At 49.7% G+C, this 23,336-nt stretch overlaps 1 protein-coding gene across 7 annotated transcripts in view; it reads right to left on the reverse strand.

Moving 5' to 3' along the window:
• Positions 1–3,902: 3,902 nt before the first annotated feature.
• Positions 3,903–23,336, reverse strand: part of LOC119955955 — a 114,692-nt gene continuing 95,258 nt past the window's right edge. For 3 of the 7 annotated variants that reach the window (XM_038782627.1, XM_038782622.1, XM_038782621.1), the window contains exon 7: positions 13,894–13,935. In XM_038782627.1, the coding sequence (XP_038638555.1) occupies positions 13,927–13,935 (9 nt within the window). In that variant the 3' untranslated portion in view covers positions 13,894–13,926. Of the gene's footprint in view, positions 4,044–13,893; positions 13,936–23,336 lie in introns of those variants that run through there. The other 4 variants (XM_038782624.1, XM_038782623.1, XM_038782626.1 and 1 more) reach the window with 2 other exon arrangements.

Genomic DNA, 23,336 nt, shown 5'->3' on the forward strand with positions numbered 1-23,336 from the left:
ACTGCATGATTTCCAGATAAATAAATTTATCAGCATCACTTCATCTAAAATATGTTAAAACCATAGACTGGATTCTCCGCTCTGCCACATTTCTGCCCCAACCTGCCGGCGGGATTCTCCGTTATGCCGACCAGTCAATGGGGGGGTTCCTATTGTGGGGCAGCCCCACGCCGTCGTGAAACCCCCGGGCGACGGCAAAACTGAGAATCACGCCCAACATGTTTGATTTGAACTCCTATTATTATACACTTTAAAATCTCAGGTTATAGGTGAAGGTCTAGAAGGACAACATAAACAAGATATCATTGTCAAAATATGAAGGAAAATGATTAAAGTAGCCAGAGTGCAGTGCCATAATGGCACACACAATTCACTTTTTTTTAGAACTTGCATAAAAAAGGCAATCACTTCAGATTATTGGTGAGCAGATAATGTTGTGAGCAGAAGATTTGAAGCAACTTGTCCTCAGACTTGTGGTTGGCCATTCCACCAAACTCTTATGGTGGGGCGTTGAAGCAGAAACCTATTTTATAGAATTTACAAAGCAGAAGGAGGCCATTCGGCCCAAAGAGTCTGCACCGGCCCTATGACAGAGCACCATACTTAATCCCTCGCTTCTACCCTATCCCCGATTACCATAACCCAGTAACCCCACCTAACCTTTTGGATGCAAAGGGGCAATTTATCATGGCCAATCCACCTAACCTGCACATCTTTTGGCGCGTGGGAGGAAACCGAAGCACCCGGAAGAAACCCACGGAGAAAGTGCAAACTCCGCACAGTTACCCAAGGCCGGAATTGAACCCGGGACCCTAGAGCTGTGAGGCAGCAGTGCTAACCACTGTGCCGCCCTAACGGAATTTTGGCCCCTTGTAATGAACTGATGTTAAAAGGAAAATGAAAAGCAAAATATAAACACTCACAAACTGAAAGTAGTTATGAAGTCAGGAAAGATCTTTGTGTTTAATACTAAACAATGAAAGAACTATTCAGATGCCTTCCTATTGATCAATATTACAATTAAACCACAACCATAAAATGTTCATAACATTTTTGGAAAGTAAATTAGGGTTCGTAAAATTAATTAATTATGTTTATTGGGATTTCATAGTGGGCAGTTTGTTGAGAATGACTGCATAATCAGCACATACGGACTTCGTGCTTTATGTCAAAGCACATTTTAAATTGTTGTGAAGTATTCTGTAAGCTCACAATTCAAAGAACTGTATTAGGCAATTTATGAGCAGAATGGATATTTACTCTAACACACTAACCATGTATTTCATATCAGATGACAACACAAAATTGCACATATTATTTCCTGGCCTTATGTGCTGTAACGACATCCTGGGCGAGTTCTAACCCACAGATCCTGAGATCTTTCCCCCTTGACTGCTTCAATGAGTTACAGGCACCAGATTATAAGCAGAACATTAACAAACATTTGTTGATAACAAGAGTAAAAGATGAATGTATAATGGCTATAACGGAATAATGGTCTATTAGTCCAGGCATTGTCAAACCTGGGGGCACGACCCGCAGGTGGGTTGCGGGCAGGTGTCGGGAGGGTCGCGGAGCTGTCCGTCGGGGCGCTCCCGATCGCACAAATCTGCGCGCAACAGCAGGCCGTTAATAACGCAGGCTGCAAGCGGCCTTCAAAATGTAAAAAAAATGCGGCCGCACTGCGCATGCATGCCAGATCATCAGCGCGCATGCGCATAGTTTTGCGCGTGCGCGCCGATGATCTGGCAGGCATGCGCAGTGCGGCCGTTTTATTTTTTTAAACGGTCGCAGCTTTCTGTCTTACAAGTTCGGGGGGAGTTTATTCATTTTATTTTTTTCATTTATTTTATTCATTTTATTTTTTTTACAAGTTCGTGGGGGTTTTATTTGATAAAATTTTAAAGGAAGAAATTACAGAACTTTGGACAGATGGAGACTCCATACTTTCCAATACCGGAAGGCTTCACCTTCATCCAACAGGTTCCATTGGAGGAGCGTGTACGAGGGCCAAAGGGACCCAAATCATTTCCTCCATTTTTGTCAGCAGCAACAAGGTAAGAGAAAATGGTGGTCGCGCAGGTCGGCTGGCGTGGGTTGCGAAGGTCGGCCTGGTTGGGTCCCGAAGGTTGGCCGGTTGGTAAAAATGTGTCCCCGGAAAAAAGTTTGAAGAACACTCTATAACTAGTCTACATATTCGCAAAAACTCCATCCCACCCTCTACCCAGACAAACACATGGTGAAGGGGCAGGAAAGGTTAAAAAAATAACAGGGATTAATAGGTATGACAGATTTGAGGATCGTCGCTGCTGAGGTTGTGGTATTGGTAGGTGCCATTCTTCCCTGAATTCAACCCTCTTGAGGAATTGACTCATACAGGAGATTCAGGTCTGTGTAATTCTATCCTTTGACCACCAGGTGGAGCCTCCGTCTCACCGAGATATTACTGGAGTTTTCTACCTGAGTTTATATGAGAACCTACGTTCATTCTGCCGGTCTGATCTCAGTGCAGAGATTGTGGTGAAATGGTGGCTAGTACGGTTGCCTCACAGCGCCAGGTACCAGGGTTCGATTTCAGCCCTGGGTTACCAGATGGAGTTTGTACGTTCTCCCAGTGTCTGTATGTTTCCTCTGGGTGCTCCGGTATCCTCCCACATTCCAAAGATGTGCAGGTTAAGTGGATCGGCCATGATAAATTCCCTCTTAGTGTCCAAAAGGTTAGGTGCAGTTAGGGCGATAGTTCAGAGGACTAAACTGTTACAGATCTGCTGGACAGACCTAGTGGGAGAAGCTGCTCTCCGCTTTTCACTCCAGTAGTTCCCTTCACAGATCTGGCTACTGCCTGCAATCTTTTAAATAGGAGTGTCTTCCACTGGTGTGGCTGGGAGTCCCTTTATCGCCTGGCAGCGAGAGAGTGCCTTCCAGCTGCTTCCGGGCTGAATCTCTTCACAGAACTCAGGACAAAATGGAGCTCTTCACATGACCTGCCTTTCTTCCGGAATGGTCTAAATGGCTCCATCTATCGTGAGTGAGAACAGGTGATGCCTCAGAATTCCAGATGCACTGATTGGTTGCTTGCTAAGTTTATTAAATTGACATCACGGCCTCTGCCACAAAGCATAAAGGGGAAGTCATGGGCTAGTTCATTAGACCAGGGCTGTTTTAGAATGCCTGAAGTCTGTAGCCTAAGCAAAAGTCCAATGTTGCAGCAGCTCTCGGGGCTGGAATAAAAAAAAATACAGAACGGACAAAGGTTTTTGACAGGATCCTTAAGAGCTGTAAGTACTGTCCAACTGTGGAATAACCTCCAGATTATCTGCCATTTACTGCCCCTCTGGTACTATTCCATCTGACCGAAAGCAGGGGCTGGTTTAGCACACTAGGGGCTGGTTTAGCACACTGGACTAAATCGCTGGCTTTTAAAGCAGACCAAGGCAGGCCAGCAGCACGGTTCAATTCCCGTACCAGCCTCCCCGAACAGGCACCGGAATGTGGCGACTAGGGGCTTTTCACAGTAACTTCATTGAAGCCTACTCGTGACAATAAGCGGTTTTCATTTTTCATTTCATTCACCCAGAAATAAAACAGATAAGTCAAAATATCAGTCAATACAAACTAATAATATGAACTAATCCATATTAAAGTGTAACTTTAAAATAAAAGGGACCATATCCTAAGTTTTGTTTTGCAGAAACAAAAAGAACCTAATTGAAAACCAGTTCAATTTAAACAAAAATACTTAACTTCGCCAACTAGCCCCGATTAGAATTCTGCATAACTACAATGTAGCTAAGTTTATTTACGAGACATCCATTTTCTTAGAAATACGGACAATTAACAACCAGACCTACAACTCTTATTGAAAAACTGATTCACAAAATACAAAGCAAACAAGATTTTCACTAAGAAAGATAAAACATTTATTGATCTGCATCATGAATATACAGATTTGATGAGGATCTCCTAGAAAAGAAATCTGGAAATGAAGATTATAATGAGGATGATTAGGGTTCGATGTGGCCATCTAGTGTCAAGTTGTTTCCCTGTATTAAAATAAAAGAGATGCAATTTAAATTCTTATATAAATCTTTTATGCCACTAGGAAGTGGTAGAGAAAATGTGAAACAATACATTTATCCATTCCAGTAATTTTGACAATGCATCTTAAAAGTATTTGAGCATACCACTCCCCTCAGGGTCACTCCAGGGCTCGTCTTAGGCATGCAGAGGTTAACAGCGGATGGCCCATTAAGGTGTGGGAAATTCCACATGAGCAACATGTTGCTTTTTGCAGTCTAATTACATTGTTTAGCTATTTCAATGATAGGTTTGAAGCATGAGTATCCTTGTCAGGAGGCAAGAATCATATTAGAGAGGTGGAGCAAATGGAAGCGAATAGGGTTTAGTAGTGGTGGGTAAAACCAGAACCATGTTAGTGGGAAATCGCACAAGCCAAGTTTAGTCAGAGGGGAGGCAAGTAAAGGAATATCTTTGTACTTTTTAAAATGCAGAAAAATGGCAGAAGAAAGCCTATTAAGCCCACTAAACCCACTCCTTCTCCAATGCAATCTGGCCTGCCATGAAATATACGTCAATTAAATTTCCTGTGGGAAAGTGGAGTACGTGCATTCCTAGCAATGCGGTACATTCACCATAATGTATGTTCTACGAATCCTTCATTGCTTCCCTTCACAGACTCCCTAGTCTCAGTAGCATAATCATCTAGTCTATTACTACCTCTATAAATCTCCAATGCCCTACCAGTTTTTCTTCAGCTCCTTTTTGTAGCAGTTAACTAACTCTATCTCAAATATTTTCAGAGGTTATTTAGCCACATGATTCTGCTGAGAGTCTTCTTGGAGGCTTATTAACGTAAGATTGGATTGTTTTTGGGTCGCTGTGGTGATGGTTTACAGTTGGCTGTTCAGAATGTAACAAAAACTTTAACAGTAAACATTAAGAGTTTCTTTCTGTGGGCTCTTCATTGCCGCCCTAGCTGCCGCTTTTCCAGTCCGTTCTCCGCGATGAACTTGTCTGCATCCACAGGGACTGTGAAAAAGTGCTCCTGCCTTGGTACGTGACCCAGAGCTTGGCTTGGTACAGCATTCCAAACCTCATGCCATTTCTGCACAGTGCGACCTTCGCCTTGTTAAATTCGGCCAGGTTAGCCCCAATGTCTTGATAAATCCGGATCCCTTGGCCTTCCCAGTTACAGTTTGACGCACTATCAATTATGACGAGACGAGAGTAGAGAGTAATCGAGGCTTTATTAAGTAGAGATGTGTTGCCTCCTGCAGCTGCTGCCGAAATGGCTGCAGCTCGTTGAGCAGACATATTTATACTCAGCCTACTGGGCAGAGCCAGCAGGCAGAGATCTACCCCCGTACCTGTAGTGCAGGAGCCTTACTGTATTACCTCTCATATACGTATTATACAAACAGTGGTGACTACCACATTCACCCCCTGTTAAAAAGAGACCAGCGGGGGCGGTGGAAAAACTATTTACATGGTGTGTAAACATTTTTAAAGTGTAGTTTGTTGAAAGTTCACAAATTTAGCCGGTTGGGTGCCTTGATCCTCCGTTGTGAGCGCCGCAGTCCCGGTGGTGATGCAGGCGCTGGTTTGGTCGCCTGTGACTCCGGGAGCATGTAGTCCTCATCCTCATTCCCAGGTGGAACCAATGGGAGGACGGATCGTCCTGGAGCGGGGGCTGTGGTGAGTTGCGCTGGGGGGAGGATGGGTGGCGCCGGGGCAATTGGAGGGGGGGGGGGTGGGGAACCAGCTGGTGCCAGGTCCCTGAGGGAGACTGTGTCTTGGCGGCCGTGGGGGTGCGCCACATAGGCGTACTGCAGGTTCGCATGCAGCAACTGTACCCTCTCGACCAACGGGTCCGCCTTGTAGAGTCGCACGTGCTTGCGGAGGAGGACGGGTCCTGGAGCTGCCAGCTACGTTGGGAGTGAAACCCCGGAGGTGGACTTCCTAGGGAAGGCAAGGAGACATTCGTGGGGGGCATTGCAAAGTAGCGATCGGATGGAGTGGAGCGCATGTGGGAGGACCTCGTGCCAGCGGGAGACCGGGAGATTTTTAGACCGTAGGGCCAGCTGGACGGCCTTCCAGACCATCCCGTTCTCCCTCTCCACCTGCCCGTTTCCCCGGGGGTTGTAGCTGGTCGTCCTGCTCGAGGCAATGCCCTTGCTGAGCAGGAACTGACGCAGCTCGTCACTCATGAAGGAGGAGCCCCGGTCGCTGTGCATGTAAGCGGGAAACCAAATAGGGTGAAGATGCTATTGAGGGCTTTGATGACTGTGGCAGACGTCATATCAGGGCATGAGATGGCGAAGGGGATATTGGAGTATTCATCGACCACGGTCAGGAAATACGTGTTGAGGTCGGAGGAGGGGAGGGGCCCTTTGAAATCCATGCTGAGACGTTCAAAGGGACGGGAGGCCTTCACCAGGTGTGCTCTGACCTGGCAGTCTCTGGTGATAGCCCTGACCTCCTCAATAGAGTAGGTCAGGTTGCGGGCCTTTATGAAGTGAAAGAACCGGGTGTCCCCTGGGGGACAGAGATCATCGTGTAGGGCCTGGAGTCGGGCCACTGTGCACATGTACCTCGGGATAGGGCATGGGGGGGGGCTCATTGAACTTACCAGGGCGATACAAAATCCTGTAATTGTAGGTGGAGAGCTCGATCCTCCACCTCAAGATTTTATCATTGTGTATTATTGTACATGAAGGCAACCGACCGTTGCTCAATGAGGAGAGTGAATTTCCTGCCAGCCAGGTAATTCCTCCAATGCCGCCCAGCTTCTACGGTGGCTTGGGCCTCCTTTTAACAGAGGAGTGCCGAATTTTGGAGGCATGGAGGGTGCGGGAAAAGAATGCCATGGGTCTGCCTGCCTGGTTGAGGGTGGCAGCCAGAGCGATGTCTGATGCATCGCTCTCGACCTGAAAGGGGACGGTCTCGTTGAACGCGTGCATCGTGGCCTTGGCGATGTCGGCCTTGATGCAGTTGAAGACCTGGCGGGCCTCATCCAGCAGGGGAAAGACTGTGGACTGTATGAGTGGGAGGGCCTTGTCTGCATAGTTAGGGACCTACTGGGCATATTGGAGAAAAACCCCAGGCATCGTTTCAGGGCCTTGGGGCAGTGGGGGAGGGGGAGTACCATGAGGGGACGCATGCGGTCGGAGTCGGGCCCCCAGAACTCCATTTTGCACCATATTGCCAAGGATTGCTGAGTGGTTGGTGCTGAACATTCACTGCTCCTTGTTATACGTGAGGTTCAGGAGTTTGGCAGTTTGGAGAAATTTGAAAAGGTTAGCGTCGTGGTCCTGCTGGAAGGTGGCCCGCAGCCCGTACCGGTCAACCATTCGGTCCATCTCACGTTGAAAGACCGAGACCCTGTTCGTGATGCCGAAGGGGACCCTAAGGAAATGGTAAAGGCGGCCATCTGCTTTGAACGCAGTGTATTGGTGGCCCACCTTGTGGAGCTGGTGGTAGGCAGATTTCAGGTCTACTGTCGAAAAGACCTGGTACTGGGCAATCTGATTGCCCATACCAGATATGCGTGGGAGGGGGTACGCGTTGAGCTGCATGTACCAATTGATGGTCTGACTGTCGTCAATGACCATCCTCTGTTTCTCTCCAGTCTTTACGACTACCACTTGGGCTCTCCAGGGACTGTTGCTGGCCTCAATGATGCCTTCCTGCAGAAGCCGCTGGACCTCCGACCTGATGAAGGTCCTGTCCTGGGCACTGTACCGTCTGCTCCTGGTGGCGACGGGTTCGCAATCCGGGGTGAGGTTTGCAGACAGGGAAGGTGGATCAAACTTAAGGGTCGTGAGGCTGCAGACGGTGAGGGGTGGTAGGGGTCCGCCGAACTTTAGAGATAGGCTTTGGAGGTTGCACTGGAAGTCCAGGCCGAGTAACAGGACAGCGCAGAGGTTGGGGAGGACGTAGAGTCGGAAGTTGCTGAACTCTAAGCCCTGGACGATGAGGTTGATGATGCAGTACCCCCGGATTTCCACGGAATGGAATCTGGAGGCCAGTGAGATTCTCTGGTTAATGGGGTGTACCGCGAGGGAGCAGTGCCTTACCGTGGAGGGGTAGATGAAGCTTTCCATGCTCCCGGAGTCAAGAAGGTAGGATGTCTTGTGCCCATTCATCGACGCAGTTGCGAGGTTGTGTGGCCAGGACTGGTCGAGCGTGATGGAGGCGATTTGCGGTTGGTGTTGGTAGGTCCTGGGCTGGTTGGTGGTGATGGCAGGTGATGAACGGCCCGATGAAGTATCCGACGAACAGGGGTCCTGAGGCGCCGTCCACGATGGCGGCGAAGATGGTGGAGTCCACGGGGCGCACATGTTCTGCTTGGGGGAAGATGGCGGTGCCAACGGGACGCATGTGGTCTGCGGGGACGAAGATGGCGGCGCACACAGGTGGTGCAGGAACAATGGGTCTAGATACAGCAGCGATCAACTGGGCCTAGCACATGGCAGCGAAATGTCCCTTCTTTCCACAGGCCTTGCAGATTGCGTTCTGCGCCGGGCAGCGTTGTTGGGGGTGCTTTGTCTGCCCACAGAAATAGCACTTGGGGGGGCCCCCCCCCGGGGTTGGCTGGCTGCCCCGCGGCGCAGGCTTGGGGTTGGCTGGGGGTGGCCGTTGATGGGGTCCATGATGTCAACGAGGGCGCTGTGTGGTCGGGGGTGTATGCTGTGCGATCGGGGTCGTATGACTGTACGTTGCGGGAGGCTACCGTTAGTGAATTCGCTAGTAGCCTGGTCGCAGCAAGGTCAAGGGAACCCCCTTCTAATAGTTGCTGCCGGATGTACGCCGACTGCATGCCTGTAATGAAGGCATCCCTGATTAAGAGTTGTGTGTGTTCCACGGCCGAAACTGCCTGGCAATCGCAGTTCCTTGCCAGGATGAGCAGGGTACACCAGAAATCGTCTAATGACTCACCGGCAGTTGTTGCCGCGCAGACAGGAGGTACCTGGCGTAGAGTTTGTTGATCGGCCGGATGTAGTTCCCTTTCAGAAGTGCCATGGCCTCAGTGTAGTTGGGCACGTCCCAGATAAGGGGAAAAATATCGGAGCTCACCCGCGAGTACAGGATCTCGAGTTTCTGTGCTTCTGTGGGCTGTTCTGTAGCTGATCCGATGTCGGCTTCAAAGCAAGCTAGCCAATGGTCGAAGGCTGATGTGGCATTGGCTGCTTGAAGGTGCAGCTGCAGGCGATCTGGCTTGATGCGTAGTTCCATCGCTGTAAAATCTCTGCTTAATAAATTGACGCACTATCAATTACGACGAGACGAGAGTAATCGAGGCTTTATTAAACAGTAATGTGTTGCCTCCTGCAGCTGCTGCCGAAATGGCTGCAGCTCGGTGTGCACACACATTTATACTCTGCCTACTGGGCGGAGCCAGCAGGCAGGGATCTAAACCAGTACCTGTAGTACAGGAGCCTTACCGTATTACCTCTCATACGTATTATACAAACAGTGGTGACTAACACACAGTTTTTGGATTGCCTGGCCACGTGTAGGATTCTTTCCCGGTCCTGGTACCGGTGCATATTTGCACTTATCGCCCTTGGCTGTTCCCTGGTTTTGGGCTTTGATAGAAGCGACCAGTGTGCTCTGTCGATTTGTGGTGGGTTGGGAAAGCTATCCTTTCCCACCAGGTTGCCTCGCATTTGGGCCGCATAGTCTGTGGTGTTCCTACCTTTGATCCACTCCGATAGGCCCACGACTGGTTCTCCTGGTCCCAGACTTTTCCCTTCAGGCCCCTTTGCGTTGCAACCAGTCTTGCCACCTCCTTTTCCCAGGGTGATAATCAGGTCGCCCTGTCTGTGGCAACCCTTTCCAGCTCCTTGATTGTTTCTTCCTGGGCTCCCAGTCACCTTTCTACCTTGTCCAGGGCCATCTGCATGGTCGGCATAACTTTGGCAGCCACACCTTTCACTGCAGATTGGATTCCAATTTTGTTTCCTGCTGATGCTCTCTCAATTCTCTTGAGAGAAACATCCTCCACCCATCCCCATGTGGGGTGGGGGGGGCTTCTCATGCCCCCTCATGACGGTCCCTCTCGCTCTGGCAAAGCCGGAGTTTCACGGCCTCGTATGTCAGCCGACTCAGTCGTTTGCTGCTTGTCCAGGCTTTTTCTGCTCTTTGTCTCCACTCATCCTCTGGTCTGGCTGCTTTTTGGCATCTTTTCCTTCTTTTGTGTTTTGGTAGGGGTGTGGAGATGTTTTGTGGTGTTAGTGGACGTTTTTGGGCAAAAAGAGCCTATTTTATTAGGTTTGTGGGAGGAGAGCCACCTGATGTTCAACTTCTCACACATCCCCATCACTGGAAGCCCAGGAGAACTTCTTACACCCGTACGTAGAAGGTTCTACTAGATCCGGGACTTAAATTTAGGTAACAAAGCCAGGCAAGTGGTTGATGCATCAGTGGGAAGCATTTTGCAGACAGTGATCATGACTCATTAGATTCAAGATTTTTATGGAAAAGGACAAGGATGGGCCTGAAATCAATGACTAGGGAGCATAGATTTAAGGTAAGGGGCAGGAGGTTTAGAGGGAATGTGAGGAGAAACTATTTCACCCGGGAGTGGTGGGAGACTGGAACTTACTGCCTGAAAGGGTGATGGAGGCAGAGACCATCATAACATTTAAGGAGTATTTAGATGTGCACTTGCGATGCAAAGGCATACAAGGCTATGAGCCAAATGCTGGAAAATAGAATTAGAATAGTTAGGTGGTTGTTTTTGATTGGTGCAATGCACTGAAGATCTTTTCTGTGCTGTAGACCTCTATGACTCTATGCAAAGGAATGTTTACGAGAGGAAACTAGTGTTAAATTATAACACTTCAGTGGAATTTGACATTAAATTTGTGATAAAATTTCTTTGAACTTGTCAATGTTTTGTTTATTCTGAATCTTGATGCTTTGATGGGTTTGAACTGTAAAAATACATTGTAGTAACATTAGCCTGTAATCACTTTGATCTGCAGTGGTTTTGTTAATTGATGGCATTGAAAACACATGACGATCCTATAAAAAGCTCAATTTACTATTGACAAATTTCAGTTAATTCTTAAAATGTGGACAAGAGTGGATCAGATTATCTGCAGTGAAACACGCTAGTATCCCGACAGTGCAGGAGAACATTTGGCCCATTGAGTGTGCTCCGACCCTTCGAAAGAACATCCTACCTAGGCCCAATCGCCCAATCTTTCTCCGCAACCCCAACTAATTTTTGGACACCAAGGGGCAATTTAGCATGGCCAGTCCATAACCTGCACATCTTTGGACTGTGGGAGGAACTGAAGCACCAGGAGAAAACCCACGCACACACAGGGATAATGTGCAAACACTACACAAGTCACCCAAGGCCGGAATTGAACATGGCTGTGAGGCAGCAGTGTTAACCAATGTGGCACCGTGGCACCCATGGTTTGCTTTCTGGGCACACATGTGCCAGTTTCAGCATGGGGTCTGAAAACTTAGCTCTATCAGCACAGCCTCCATGATTTTGAAGGCAGTCTGAAATCAGATTTTATCGATTTAAATAGTCAGCCAGCATCATGCAGTTATTTGGATGCCTTCAGCAAACGTATGGGCAGGGCATTCTTGGCCTGAATTTACATAGACAGTCTCTCCATGTGGTCCCGGGACATCAGATTGGGGAAGATCAGATGCCCTTTGGAAAGATAAGCTTCCCTTTCGAAGAGGCAATATACTCTTTGTGAAAGATACATTTCCCTTTTGGAGAGGTGAGGCGCACTTTAGAAGAGGTAAGGTGACCTTTGAGACAAAGTATTTGTAAAAAGTAGATAAACCAATTGTAACTGTTGAGCTCATTAGAAATGACACGTTCTCATGAATTATCAAGAACTGTCATGGCAACTGTTATGGCAATTAAACCTCCTGGCCTTTCAATATTTGGAAATAAAATTTTCTGCAATGTTTAGAAAAAAAAATCACTGGTTGCTATTTCACTCTGTGACGGGCGGATCTGCAGGAGAAGGGCGTTCCAGGTGTGTGGGGGAGATAAATGGGGGAATGGGGACTCCCGGGGTGGGAACGCTGTTTGTCAGTCTAACACCCTCTCCCAATTCCTCACAGATATTGAACAGTATGGACGGTATTTTGGACCCAGAATTTGCCCTAGTGGTGGTGCCGGCAAGCCGGGCGGCCAGGTGCTGTCAACAGCAGCGTCAACAGAGGCCTGAAGCCGCGGTCCATTTGTCAAACCCACCCCACACCCTGAAGACCCGGTTGTCCATCAGGCCAGGGTGAGACACAGAGGGGGAGGCCCGCGACGGCCCAGGGTGTACAAGCGTCACTGGTCGTTCGAGCAGATGAAGGACAGCACATGCTGCAAGAGGTTCTGCCTCAGCAAGGGGTGGTGCGGAACCTGTGCCATGTCTTTGCGGGCATGACACCACGTGGAGAAGGACACCCGCTCTCTGTGGCCATTAAGGTCACTGCAGCCATGAACTTTTACCTTGGGATCCTTCCAAGGCTCGAGCCGGGACCTGTGTGGCATCTCTCAGGCTATAGCCCACAGGTGCATCCGACAGGTCACGGATGCCCTGTTAGCCCGGGCAAAAAACCAAGCCCAACAAGATGCTCGGGCAGCAGTATTCTCTGCCATCACCAGGATGCCCCAGGCATTGCTCATACCAGGCCACCTGGGAGTGCTCGACATCAACAGGAAGGGGTTCCACTCCTGTGCGTCCACCGCCTTACAATAATGCAAGTGTGTGCACAACAGCTTCATCCGAGGGCAGTCAGACATCCTTGGCATTTTCGAGGACCACCCCAGGATGGCTAGCTGGTTCAACAACACCATGGTGTTGACACCCTTAGTGATGCTCATAAGTGATTTGGACATGTTCTGCAGTGCCTCGGCAATGCTCATCTGCGACTAGGACAAGCTCCACAGAGCCTCGGCCATTCCCATCTGAGAGTGGGACATGTCCCGGAGCGCCTCATCAAGGTCAACCTGGTACTGGGTCACGTCCCCCATCCAGTCGGAGAGTCTAATGAGGCCCGCAGCCGTGGCCGTCACTGATACCTCCACTAATGCTGCTGACATGCACCAGCTCTCCATTACGGTCGTCAGCCTAGCAATGTTGTCCTCGGTGCCCCTCATTTCTGGCACCATCTCCTGCACCTGTAGCCTCTGGAACTCCTCCAATCGGCTATGGACCTGCTAGAGTGTCTCTGACATAGAATGTAGAACATACAGTGCAGAAGGAGGCCATTCGGCCCATTGAGTCTTCACCGACCCACATTAAGCCCTCACTTCCACCCTTTGCGCGTTACCCAATAACCCCTCCTCACCTTTTTGGACACTAAGGGCAATTTAGCATGGCCAATCCACCTAACCTGCACTTCTTTGGACTGTGGGAGGAAACCGGAGCACCCGGAGGAAAGCCACGCAGACACGGGGAGAACGTGCAGACTCCACACAGACAGTGGCCCAGCAGAGAATCGAACCTGGGACCCTGGCGCTGTGAAGCCACAGTGCTATCCACTTGTTCTATCGTGCTGCCCTAAATTTAGAGTACCAATTATTCTTTTTCCAATTAAGGGACAATTTAGTGTGGCCAATCCACCTATACTGCACATCTTTGGGTTGTGGGGGTGAATCCAACGCAAATACGGGGAGAATGTGCAAACTCCACACAGACAGTGACCCGGGGCCGGGATCGAACCCGGGTCCTCAGCGTCGCAGACAGCAATGCTAACCACTGGGCCACCTTGCTGCCTCTGAATGTCCTGGCCACATCCTAACGTCTGCATCAGCTCTAGGTAAACCTGCCTCAGGTTCATTTGTGACATCTAGCTAAATAGTTTCTATTTACGGGTGGTGAACAATTGTTTTACCTCTTGTTGCTCCAATAATCACATGCTCCACCATCAAAAGCACTATTCGTCATTTATTCGCAACAAAGGAGGGAAAGGGAACAAAAGACAAACAAAATTATATTAGTTTGTTGAATACAAATCTATAAATGATTTTCTACAAATGTTTTACATGCTAATTGCTGTAGATAAGCACAGAAACTCCTAAAAACATACTTAAATAATGGCTCTGATCGATCTAAAACGCTCTCTCTCTCCAAATGCTGTCAAATAGCTGAATGTATCCAGTATTTTCAGTTTTTAATCTGGGTTTTCCAACATCCCCAAGATGTTGCTTCTGTCAAAATGATCGCTAGTTTCAGGCATTTATCAATTGCAAAGAGAGAGCAGGGCCCCGAGCCAATGCTGTGCTTGGACACAGTTTTGGAGGAGGTTCCAGAATTAAACACCTTCAAACATTTCAGACTAGGTCTCCTGAATTCTGACAGCTTTTGTGTAGCTGGTGCCGTGCTGATCATTACTTGGTGTGGGCAGAATTTGTAACTTTCTATGCATGGATGGGTTCCATGTATTGGCATTTTAACAACCCTCTGTTGAAAGAAGAGTGGGACTTATTCTGTCAATTCTGGTCTGGCTGGGGAAGCAAGCACCCTCCTTGAGGCTATGGAGGAACCAGGGCAAGGCTCATATTTGCACCTTCTCTCAGGGGTGCACAAAAGGGTCATGAAAGAGGTGGAATCCAGAGTTGAATAGTTTGAGAAGGAGGTTCTCTCCCTAGAACCTAGTCTCCATCAGATTATCGAAGACTCAGCCCGGCAGAAGGTGTACAAAGGGAAGGGTGCACTGTCGATCTGCAGCTTGTCGCATGTTTGAGATTGTCGTGAATCTGGTTCCTTCAGGACCTGAACGATAAATCCTCCTTCTTCTACTCACTGGAAAAAAAGTAGGGATCTGTAAGCAGTTTCTGGCACTACTGGCCAAAAACAGATCCCTGATCTTGGATTGGGGGGAATCCGTGTTCTTGCCTTTTGATGTGCTCTGTGCTCTCTGAATCCATCCAGCCAGGAGGCTTGTAACGTTCTGTGGAAGAACCTGCTGAGTTCAACCTAGAAATCACCGAGTGACGCAATGCACTGTTGAGCCTGACAGACCTGATCTTAGCCCTTGATTGCTTCTCAGAGCAAATTCCCCGAGCTGGAAGGGTTGATCGTGGAGTTCCACAAAGCATCCTGGGAAATTCATGGGTTCTGATGGCTAGGTCTGGTGACTGGGAAGATGCCCTTCACATGGAACAGAGATATCACTGCCCAAAAGGGGCATTCTTCATCTGCTCAATCCTCAGCATGGACGACAAGCGGTGGAATTCTCTGTATTGACGCTCGGCCAGGATTCGTGGACTTGCACGACAGAAAAACTGGCGCTGCACCTGGACCAATTCAGTGACCGTGGAGGGCCTAGCACCAGTGCCACGTGGAACACAATAAATTCCAATGAGGAACACAATAAATTCCAATGAGAAACTACGCCGGATTCGCGATTGACGCTCAGGAGGTTGACAAGCTGCACCCGCATATACACACTTCATTCCCCAACAAGATGGGCCAAGGAGAACGGCCCCGAGATTCACGGACAGCGAGAGGAGACCCCGCTGGATGCCGTGGAGGAGAGGCAGGCCACCCTGTACCCCAGCCAGGGAAGGAGGCTGCTAGCCGCCACCATTCGCTGTGCCTGGGTGCAGGTAGCAGAGGCAGTAACCTACATGAGCAACACCACCCGGAACTGCCTACAGTGCCGTACAAAACTGCACAACCTCCTCAGGGTGGCCAGGGTGAATAGGCAGCATTGTGCATCTGGCACTAATCCCGGTCCCACACACCCGTAGGCATACCACACCCCACCCGGAGAGCGGCCAAACCCCCATCCTGCACCACATGACGGCACCCATATCCGCCACCATGGCTGGCTGTCTTGGCCACTGAAGCCACCACCATCACACTCCCTGGGCTGCATGAGTTGGGCTGTCTAACACTGTGCATTTTCTGATGCCTCCCTTCCAGAAGAAGACCACTCATAACTGCAGGGAGCAGGAGAAGACTGGAGGGGGAACCACCGGACCTGCAGCCCCTCACCGCAGCAGAGCAGAGGGCACTGGATAGGGCTGTCACCGGGGTGAAGATTGGCCTCAGGCGAGGAACTGAGATCTCGCTGTTGCAGTTCCCAGTGACACGTGTGTCCAAAGCTTGGGGCATTCTGTGCAGGCGTCGCCCGAGGTTCAGACCATGGCTGCCCTCTCACATGCAGTCATGTGCCAGAGCTACCTGTACATTGCAGCAGCGCACCTGAGTGCTTCCCAGTCACAGCAGGCCATGGATGAGAGCGTCAACAGCATTGCAGAAACAGAGGGAGGTGGCCCAGTCCCAGATGGAGATGGCGCAGTCACTGGCTGATTGATACAGACCCAGAAGGTGGTGGCACAGTCACAGTGTAATGTGGCGCAGTCCCAGACGGAGGTAGTCCACTCCCTGTGCTCCATGGCCAGGTCGGCAACCCCGAATCATGGAGTTGGTCTCCTTCGTGGCATGGCTATGTGAGGTTTTCTCTGCGGGATCGGTTTAATTGCAGCTCCCCTTTATTAGTGGGTAGCTGGCAAGCACAGTCCCAGCGAATCAGCCAGAGGGTATCATTTGCGGCATGAAGTCAGTGGGGCCTCGTTAAGTGGACCAATTAACGTTTGATACTGGTGATGGCCTCGCCGGGTCGAGCGTCGGATAACTCACGGCAGTTCTGCTCGCTACCACACCAGAAAATTTCTGTTAAATTGTGTTCAGTGTATATAATCACCCTCAACTACCAAGAAATTGAAGCACATCGGGGATGGAGCAGCATCAAATCTGGGTCTCAGACTCGGTGTGACATGCAAGCGGTGCAGTATCTTGAACTGAGTTTCCTTCATTTTGTTGCATACCGAAATTTTAGCATTATTCCATATACTATCCCATGTCCCCTCATCAATATTAGTTGCCAAGTCTCTTTCCCAAGACTGCAAGGTACCCAATGTGGCACAGAATCTAGAACATAGGTCTCATAAAGTATGCTAATTAGCTGTTTAGGCTCCCAAGATATCAGGGTAGTAATTTCAAGGTTACTCCTGAGGCTAGGAACAGAGAGATTCTGCAGTTGAACGCATGTTTAAGAGTTGGTGTATGGAGGAGGGCTTCAAGTATGTGGATCATTAGGATATCTTCCAGGAAAGGTGGGACCTGTACAAGAAGAATGAGTTGCACCTAAACTGGAGGGGCACCAATATTCTGGCCGGAGTCTTGCTAATGTGGGGCGGGAGGGTTTAAACTAGCATGGCACGGGGGTAGGAACTGGAGCAGCAGGCTAGCAAGGGTAGAGATTGGAGGAAGAGCTTGTGACTAAGACAAACATTGCTAAAAGGGAGAGCAGGCAGGGGGAGGTTGCTGAGTTCAACGGGTCTGGAGTGTGTTTGCTTCAACGCAAGAAGTATAACAGGTAAGACAGATGGATCCTGGATTAATGTGGGAAATTATGATATTATTGCTACTACGGAAACATTTTTAAAGGAGGGGCCAAACTGGCAGCTTAACGTTCTGGGATATCGATGTTTTAGATGAGATAAAGTGGGTAGCAGAAAGATTGGGGGGAGTTGCATTGAGAGAGGACATCGTGGAGGGATGCTGCCCACTCAAGGACAAAGGAGGGAAGATTATGCGTGAAGTCAAGAGGAAGTCGGTGAAATCCTTCATGAGTACTTTCCATCAGTATTCACCAAGGAGAGACACATGCCGGACGTTGAGGTAAGCGATGAGTGTAATAATAATAATAATAATTGCTTATTGTCACAAGTAGGCTTCAATGAAGTTACTGTGAAAAGCCCCTAGTTGCCACATTCCAGCGCCTGTTTGGGGAGGCCGGTACGGGAATTGAACCCGCGCTGCTGGCCGTGTTCTGCTTTATAAGCCAGCTCTTTAGCCCACTGTGCTAAACCAGCCCCAGGGTGTATGGATACTCTAGAACATGTCAGCATTATGGAGGAGGAAGTTTTGGATATCTTAAAATGCATTATAAGGTAAACAAGTCCCCTGGGCCAGATGGAATATATTCCAGGTTACTGTTGGAGGCAAGAGAGGAAATAGATACATAGAAGATAGGAGCAGGAGGAGGCCTTTTGGCCCTTCGAACCTGCTCTGCCATTCATCACGATCATGGCTGATCATCCAACTCAATAGCCTAATCCTGCTTTCTCCCCATAGCCTTTGATCCCATTCTCCCCAAATGTTATATCTAGCCGTCTCTTGAATATATTCATTGTTTTAGCATCAACTACCTCCTGTGGTAATGAATTCCACAGGCTCGCCACTCTTTGGGGGAAGAAATGTCTCCTTATATCTGTCCAAAATGGTTTACCCGAAATCCTCAGACTGTGACCTCTGGTTCTGGACACACCCATCATTGGTAACATCTTCCTTGCATCTACCCTGTCTAGTCCTGTTAAAATTTTACAAGTATGATATCCCCCCCTCATTTCTCTGAACTCCAGCGAGAAAGATGGGGCCTTAACAGATTTCTTTGCATCATCATTGACCACCAGGCGAGGTTCCAGGGGATTGTTATCCCTTTGTTTAAGAAGGGAAGCAGGGATAATCCAGGTAATTATAGGCCAGTGAACCTGACATCAGTGGTGGAGAAGCTGTTGGAGAAGATACTGAGGGACAGGATTTATTCACATTTGGAAGGGAATGGACTTGTTAGAGAGTTGGGCAGAGAAATGGCAGATGGAGTTCAATACGGACAAATGCGAGGTGATTCATTTTGGAAGATAATATTAAATTTCCCTAATATTGACTGGGACTCCCTTAGTGGTTCAGATGGAGAGCGATTTGTTAGGCGTGTCCAGAATTGTTTTGAAGCAGTATGTTGATAGTCCAACCAGGGAGGGGGCCTTACTGGACACAGTATTTGGGAATGAGCCTGGCCAGGTGACCAAAGTTTTATCAGGGGAACATTTTGGGAAGAGTGATCATAATTCCATACGTTTTCGAATACTCATGGATAAGGACAAGTGGGGTCCTCGAGTGAGTGTGCTAAATAGGGGGAAAGCCAACTACAACAGAATTCAGCAAGAGCTGACGATTGGGAGCGGCTGTTTGAGGGTAAATCCACATTTGCACAATATTAGGTGCAACCCATTCTTCTTGTATTCCAATTCAGGTGTGAAATATGCAGTAAATGACAGAACCCTTAGGAGCATTGATGTACAGAGAGATCTAGGCATTCAGGTCCATGGTTTCATGAAAGTGAGAATGGAGGGGTCAAGAAGACATATGGCATCCTTGCCTTCATCGTCCAGGACATTGAATATAAGCCGTGGCAGGTCATGTTTCAGTTGCATAAAACTTTAGATTGCCCACATATGGAAAATTCCCTGCAGTTCTGATTGCCACACTACCAGAAGGACGTGGATGCTTTGGAGAGAGTGCAAAGAAGGTTTACCAGGATGTTACCTGGCCTCGAGGGGGATCTGCCTACTGAGGTAATATGGGCCGAAGTTATAAATAGGAAAGGAGCGGTCACGTTGTTAGGAGTTTTCTATAGGCCCCCAAATAATGAGATGTGGAGGAAGAAATTGCAAAGCAGATTATAGATAGGTGTGGAGGTCTCAGGGTAGTTGTCATGGGTGACTTTAACTTTCCAAATATCGATTGGAACCTCTATAGGTCGAACAGTTCGGATGGGGTAGTTTTTGTACAGTGTGTGCAGGAGGGTTTCCTGACACAATATAGGCCGACAAGAGGGGGGGGGGCCACATCGGATTTGGTACTGAATAATGAACCGGGCCAAGTGTTAGATTTGTTTGTGGGAGAGCACTTTGGAGATAGTGACCACAATTCAGTGTCTTTCACTATTGCAATGGAGAGAGATAGGGCCATATGGCAGGGCAAGGTTTATAACTGGGGGAGGGGCAATTATGATGCGATTAGGCAAGAATTAGGGAGCATAAGATGGGAACAGAAACTGTCAGGGAAAGACACAAATGAAAAGTGGAGCTTGTTCAAGGAACAAATACTGCGTGTCCTTGATAGGTATGTCCATGTCAGGCAGGGAGGAAATGGCCGTGTGAGGGAACCATGGGTCACAAAAGAGGTTGAATGTCTTGTCAAGAGGAAAAAGGAAGCGTACGTAAGGATGAGAAAACAAAGTTCAGTTGGGCCGCTTGAGGGTTACAAGGTAGCAAGGAATAAGCTTAAAAAAAGGGCTTCGGAGAGCACGAGGGGGCATGAGAAGTCCATGGCGGGTCGGATCAAGGAAAACCCCAAGGCAAGAAATAAAAGAATGACCAGGCTAAGGTTAGGGCCGGTCAAGGACAGTAGTGACAGTCGTCAAGTCCACTGGGCCAGATGGGATATATCCTAGGATGCTTTGGGAGGCAAGGGATGAGATTGCAGAGCCTTTGGCTTTGATCTTTGGGTCCTAAATGTCCACGGGGATAGTGCCAGAGGACTGGAGAGTGGCGAATGTTGTTCCTCTGTTCAAGAAAGGGAATAGGAATAACCCTGGTAATTATAGGCCGGTTAGTCTTACTTCGGTGGTCAGTAAGTTAATGGAAAAGGTCCTGAGGGATAGGATTAATGACCATTTAGAAAGATGCAGCATAATCCGGGATAGTCAACATGGATTCATGAAGGCTCAGTCTTGCCTCACAAATTTGATTGAATTCTTTGAGGAGGTAACTAAGTGTGTAGATTAAGGTAGAGCAGTTGATGTCGTATTGGGCGGATAATAGGTTCCGACACCAAAATCGAGGCGGGCGCCGATTTGACGGCAATCGCAATTCTCCGTCACCTCAACAGCTGTCAATGTGGTCCGGAACGCACGTACAGTAGACACTGTTTGCATATTAGCGGGCCTCCGCGATTCTCCGCCTCAGATGGGCCGAGTTCCCAGCGGCATGGTTCACTTGTGCTTTTAAAAATCGTGAACCGGCATCGTGGCTGGTGAGGGAGCAAGAGCTAGTAGGACACAGAGAAGGCTGTCAAGTCGAGCATTGGCTGGGGGATGAAGAGGAGACACAGGTCGATTGGCCAGGGTGACCCCTACAGGACTGGGGTGGTGTCCAGGCACGGGCCACCATTGCCGCAGCCTTCAGGGCAACCACCTTGCTGCATACCCCATTGAGCACCAACCTTGGTTCCTTGTTCTGCTCTGAAATTGGCTTTATGGATAACCCGCCCAGTTACCTGGGTCCCTGTTGACAGACGTCTTCTGGGGCGGCTGGGCCCGGCTGTTGTTTGGGTGTCCCAGGTGGTGTGGCCAACTGCCCGCCAGATGCGGCAGGGACCAGCGGGGGGAAGTGAGAGTCCAAGGTGCTGTGGCGTTCACCACATCCTCCATTGGGGTGCCCAAAAGTCCCCGGGCTACTCCATGGAACCAGGATGCGAGCGGAGCTATCCCTTGACGCTCCTCAGCACTCTGGCACTGCCAGTCCTGGAGGCCCGCTCTGGTCCCGACCAGGGTCTGCATGCTTGCAGCCATGGAGCACAGGGAGACAATCTCTGTCTGGGTCTGACTGTGTCTCTATCTTCTGGGTCTGTGTCACAAAAGCCAGTGACTGCGCCATCTCCTTCTGGAACTGGGCCACCTCCCTCTGTGTCTGCTCCATGTCAGCCAGTGCCTGGACAATTCCACTGACGTTCCCAGCCGTGGCCTGCTGTGACTGGCGGCACGGCAGCACAGTGGTTAGCACTGCTGCCTCACTGCTCCAGTGCTTAATTCCTGCTTCTGGTGGCTACGTGAGGAGTTTGCATTTCTCCCCGTGTCTGTATAGCTTTCTTCCTGGTGCTCTGGTTTCCTCCCACGGTCCAAAGATGTGCAGGTTAGGTGGATTGGCCATGCTAAATTTCCCCTTAGTGTCAAAAAGGTTAGGTGGGGTTACTGAATTACAGGGACAGGATGGAGGTGTGGGCTTAAGTAGGGTGCTTTTTCCAAGGGCCGGGCAGACTCGATGGACCGAAGGGCCTCTTTCGGCACTGTAAGTTCCACAAATTCCATGACTGGGCAACGCTCAGAAGCGCCGCTAGCTCTGGCACATGGCTGCCTGTGAGGTGGCAACCCTGGGTTCTGGATGGCAGCCAGTCCCTGGGGTCGGCCCATTCTGACTGCCTGCCCCCTCGGGTGTTCCTACCTCCACCTGCTATACTGGATCAGCTGTGTGGTGCTCACCAGAGAGGGTCCCAGAAGTCTCCACTAAAGTCTCCTAGACCTCGGCCAGTGCCTGCACAGAATGGCCCAGGTCGTGGACAAGCTGATGCATAGCCAAAACTGCCGTCCCAATGCCTCCACCGCGGATGCCACCCGTGTGGTATTGGCCTGGGTAGCACATATTGTCAGCTCCTGCACGCATTCGACTCATCCAACTGCACCTGCAGGTACTGGATGCTCGCCGACAATCCCTCATGTAGTCCCTGGCTCTGCGACTACATCTCCACAATTGATAGGACTGTCTGTTCCAGAGGTCGAAACCCATCTGGACAGCAGCAGTCCCTGAGGTTGGCCCATTCCGACTGTCCACCCCCTCAGGTGTTCCTACCTCCACCTGCTGCACTGGATCAGCTGTGTGGTGCTCACCAGAGAGGGTCCCAGAAGCCTCCACTAAAGTGCCCAACCAAGGTGAATGTCTCTGGGACGGTGAAGGCTGTTGGAGACAGCTGTGAAGGGAAATCAGTGTCACCCTCAGATGCAAGCTCCGAAGTGTCTTTTGGCTCGGGTCGAGGCTGCTGTCTGAGCTGCTCGCGTCGTCAGTGCTCGGCTCATGGTGGCGGGGGGGGGGGGGGGGGGGGGGGGGGGGGGGACCACCAGACAGACCTCCCCATCACTAACAGTTCCTACAAGACAAAAGAGCAACACGTGATTCGACTGTAGGCTGGGGGGTGGTGGTGGTGAGTGTGGGGTTGTGAGGGGTAGTTGTGTGGTAAGGTTGGGGGTGAGGGTGGGGGTAAGGGGGTAGTGAGAGTGAGGATGGTGTGGGGGAAGATGCCGACACATGTGTCACGGGCAACTGCAAATCAGCGGGGTCTCACTTCCTCGGCTGGGCTGACCACCCTTCCCTCCGGGTCGCTGACCGTGTCCAGGGCCCTCTGCTCTGCGACAATAAGGGGCCGCAGGTTCGGTGGTCCTACTCCAGTTTTCTCCCGCTCCCAGCGGTTATGGGACCCTTCTCCTAGGGCGATGGGGGGGAAACGGAAATTTATTTTTAAAAATATAAATTTAGAGTACCCAATTATTTTTTTCAATTAAGGGGCAATTTAGCATGGCCAATCCATCTACCCTGCACATCTTTGGGTTGTGGGGGTGAACCCCATGTAGACAAGGAGAGAATATGCAAACTCTACACGGACAGTGACCCAGAGCCGGGATTCGAACCCTGGTCCTCATGCTAACCA

This window comes from Scyliorhinus canicula, chromosome 21, assembly GCF_902713615.1.
Source record: "Scyliorhinus canicula chromosome 21, sScyCan1.1, whole genome shotgun sequence".
In the NCBI taxonomy this organism is placed as follows: domain Eukaryota; kingdom Metazoa; phylum Chordata; class Chondrichthyes; order Carcharhiniformes; family Scyliorhinidae; genus Scyliorhinus; species Scyliorhinus canicula.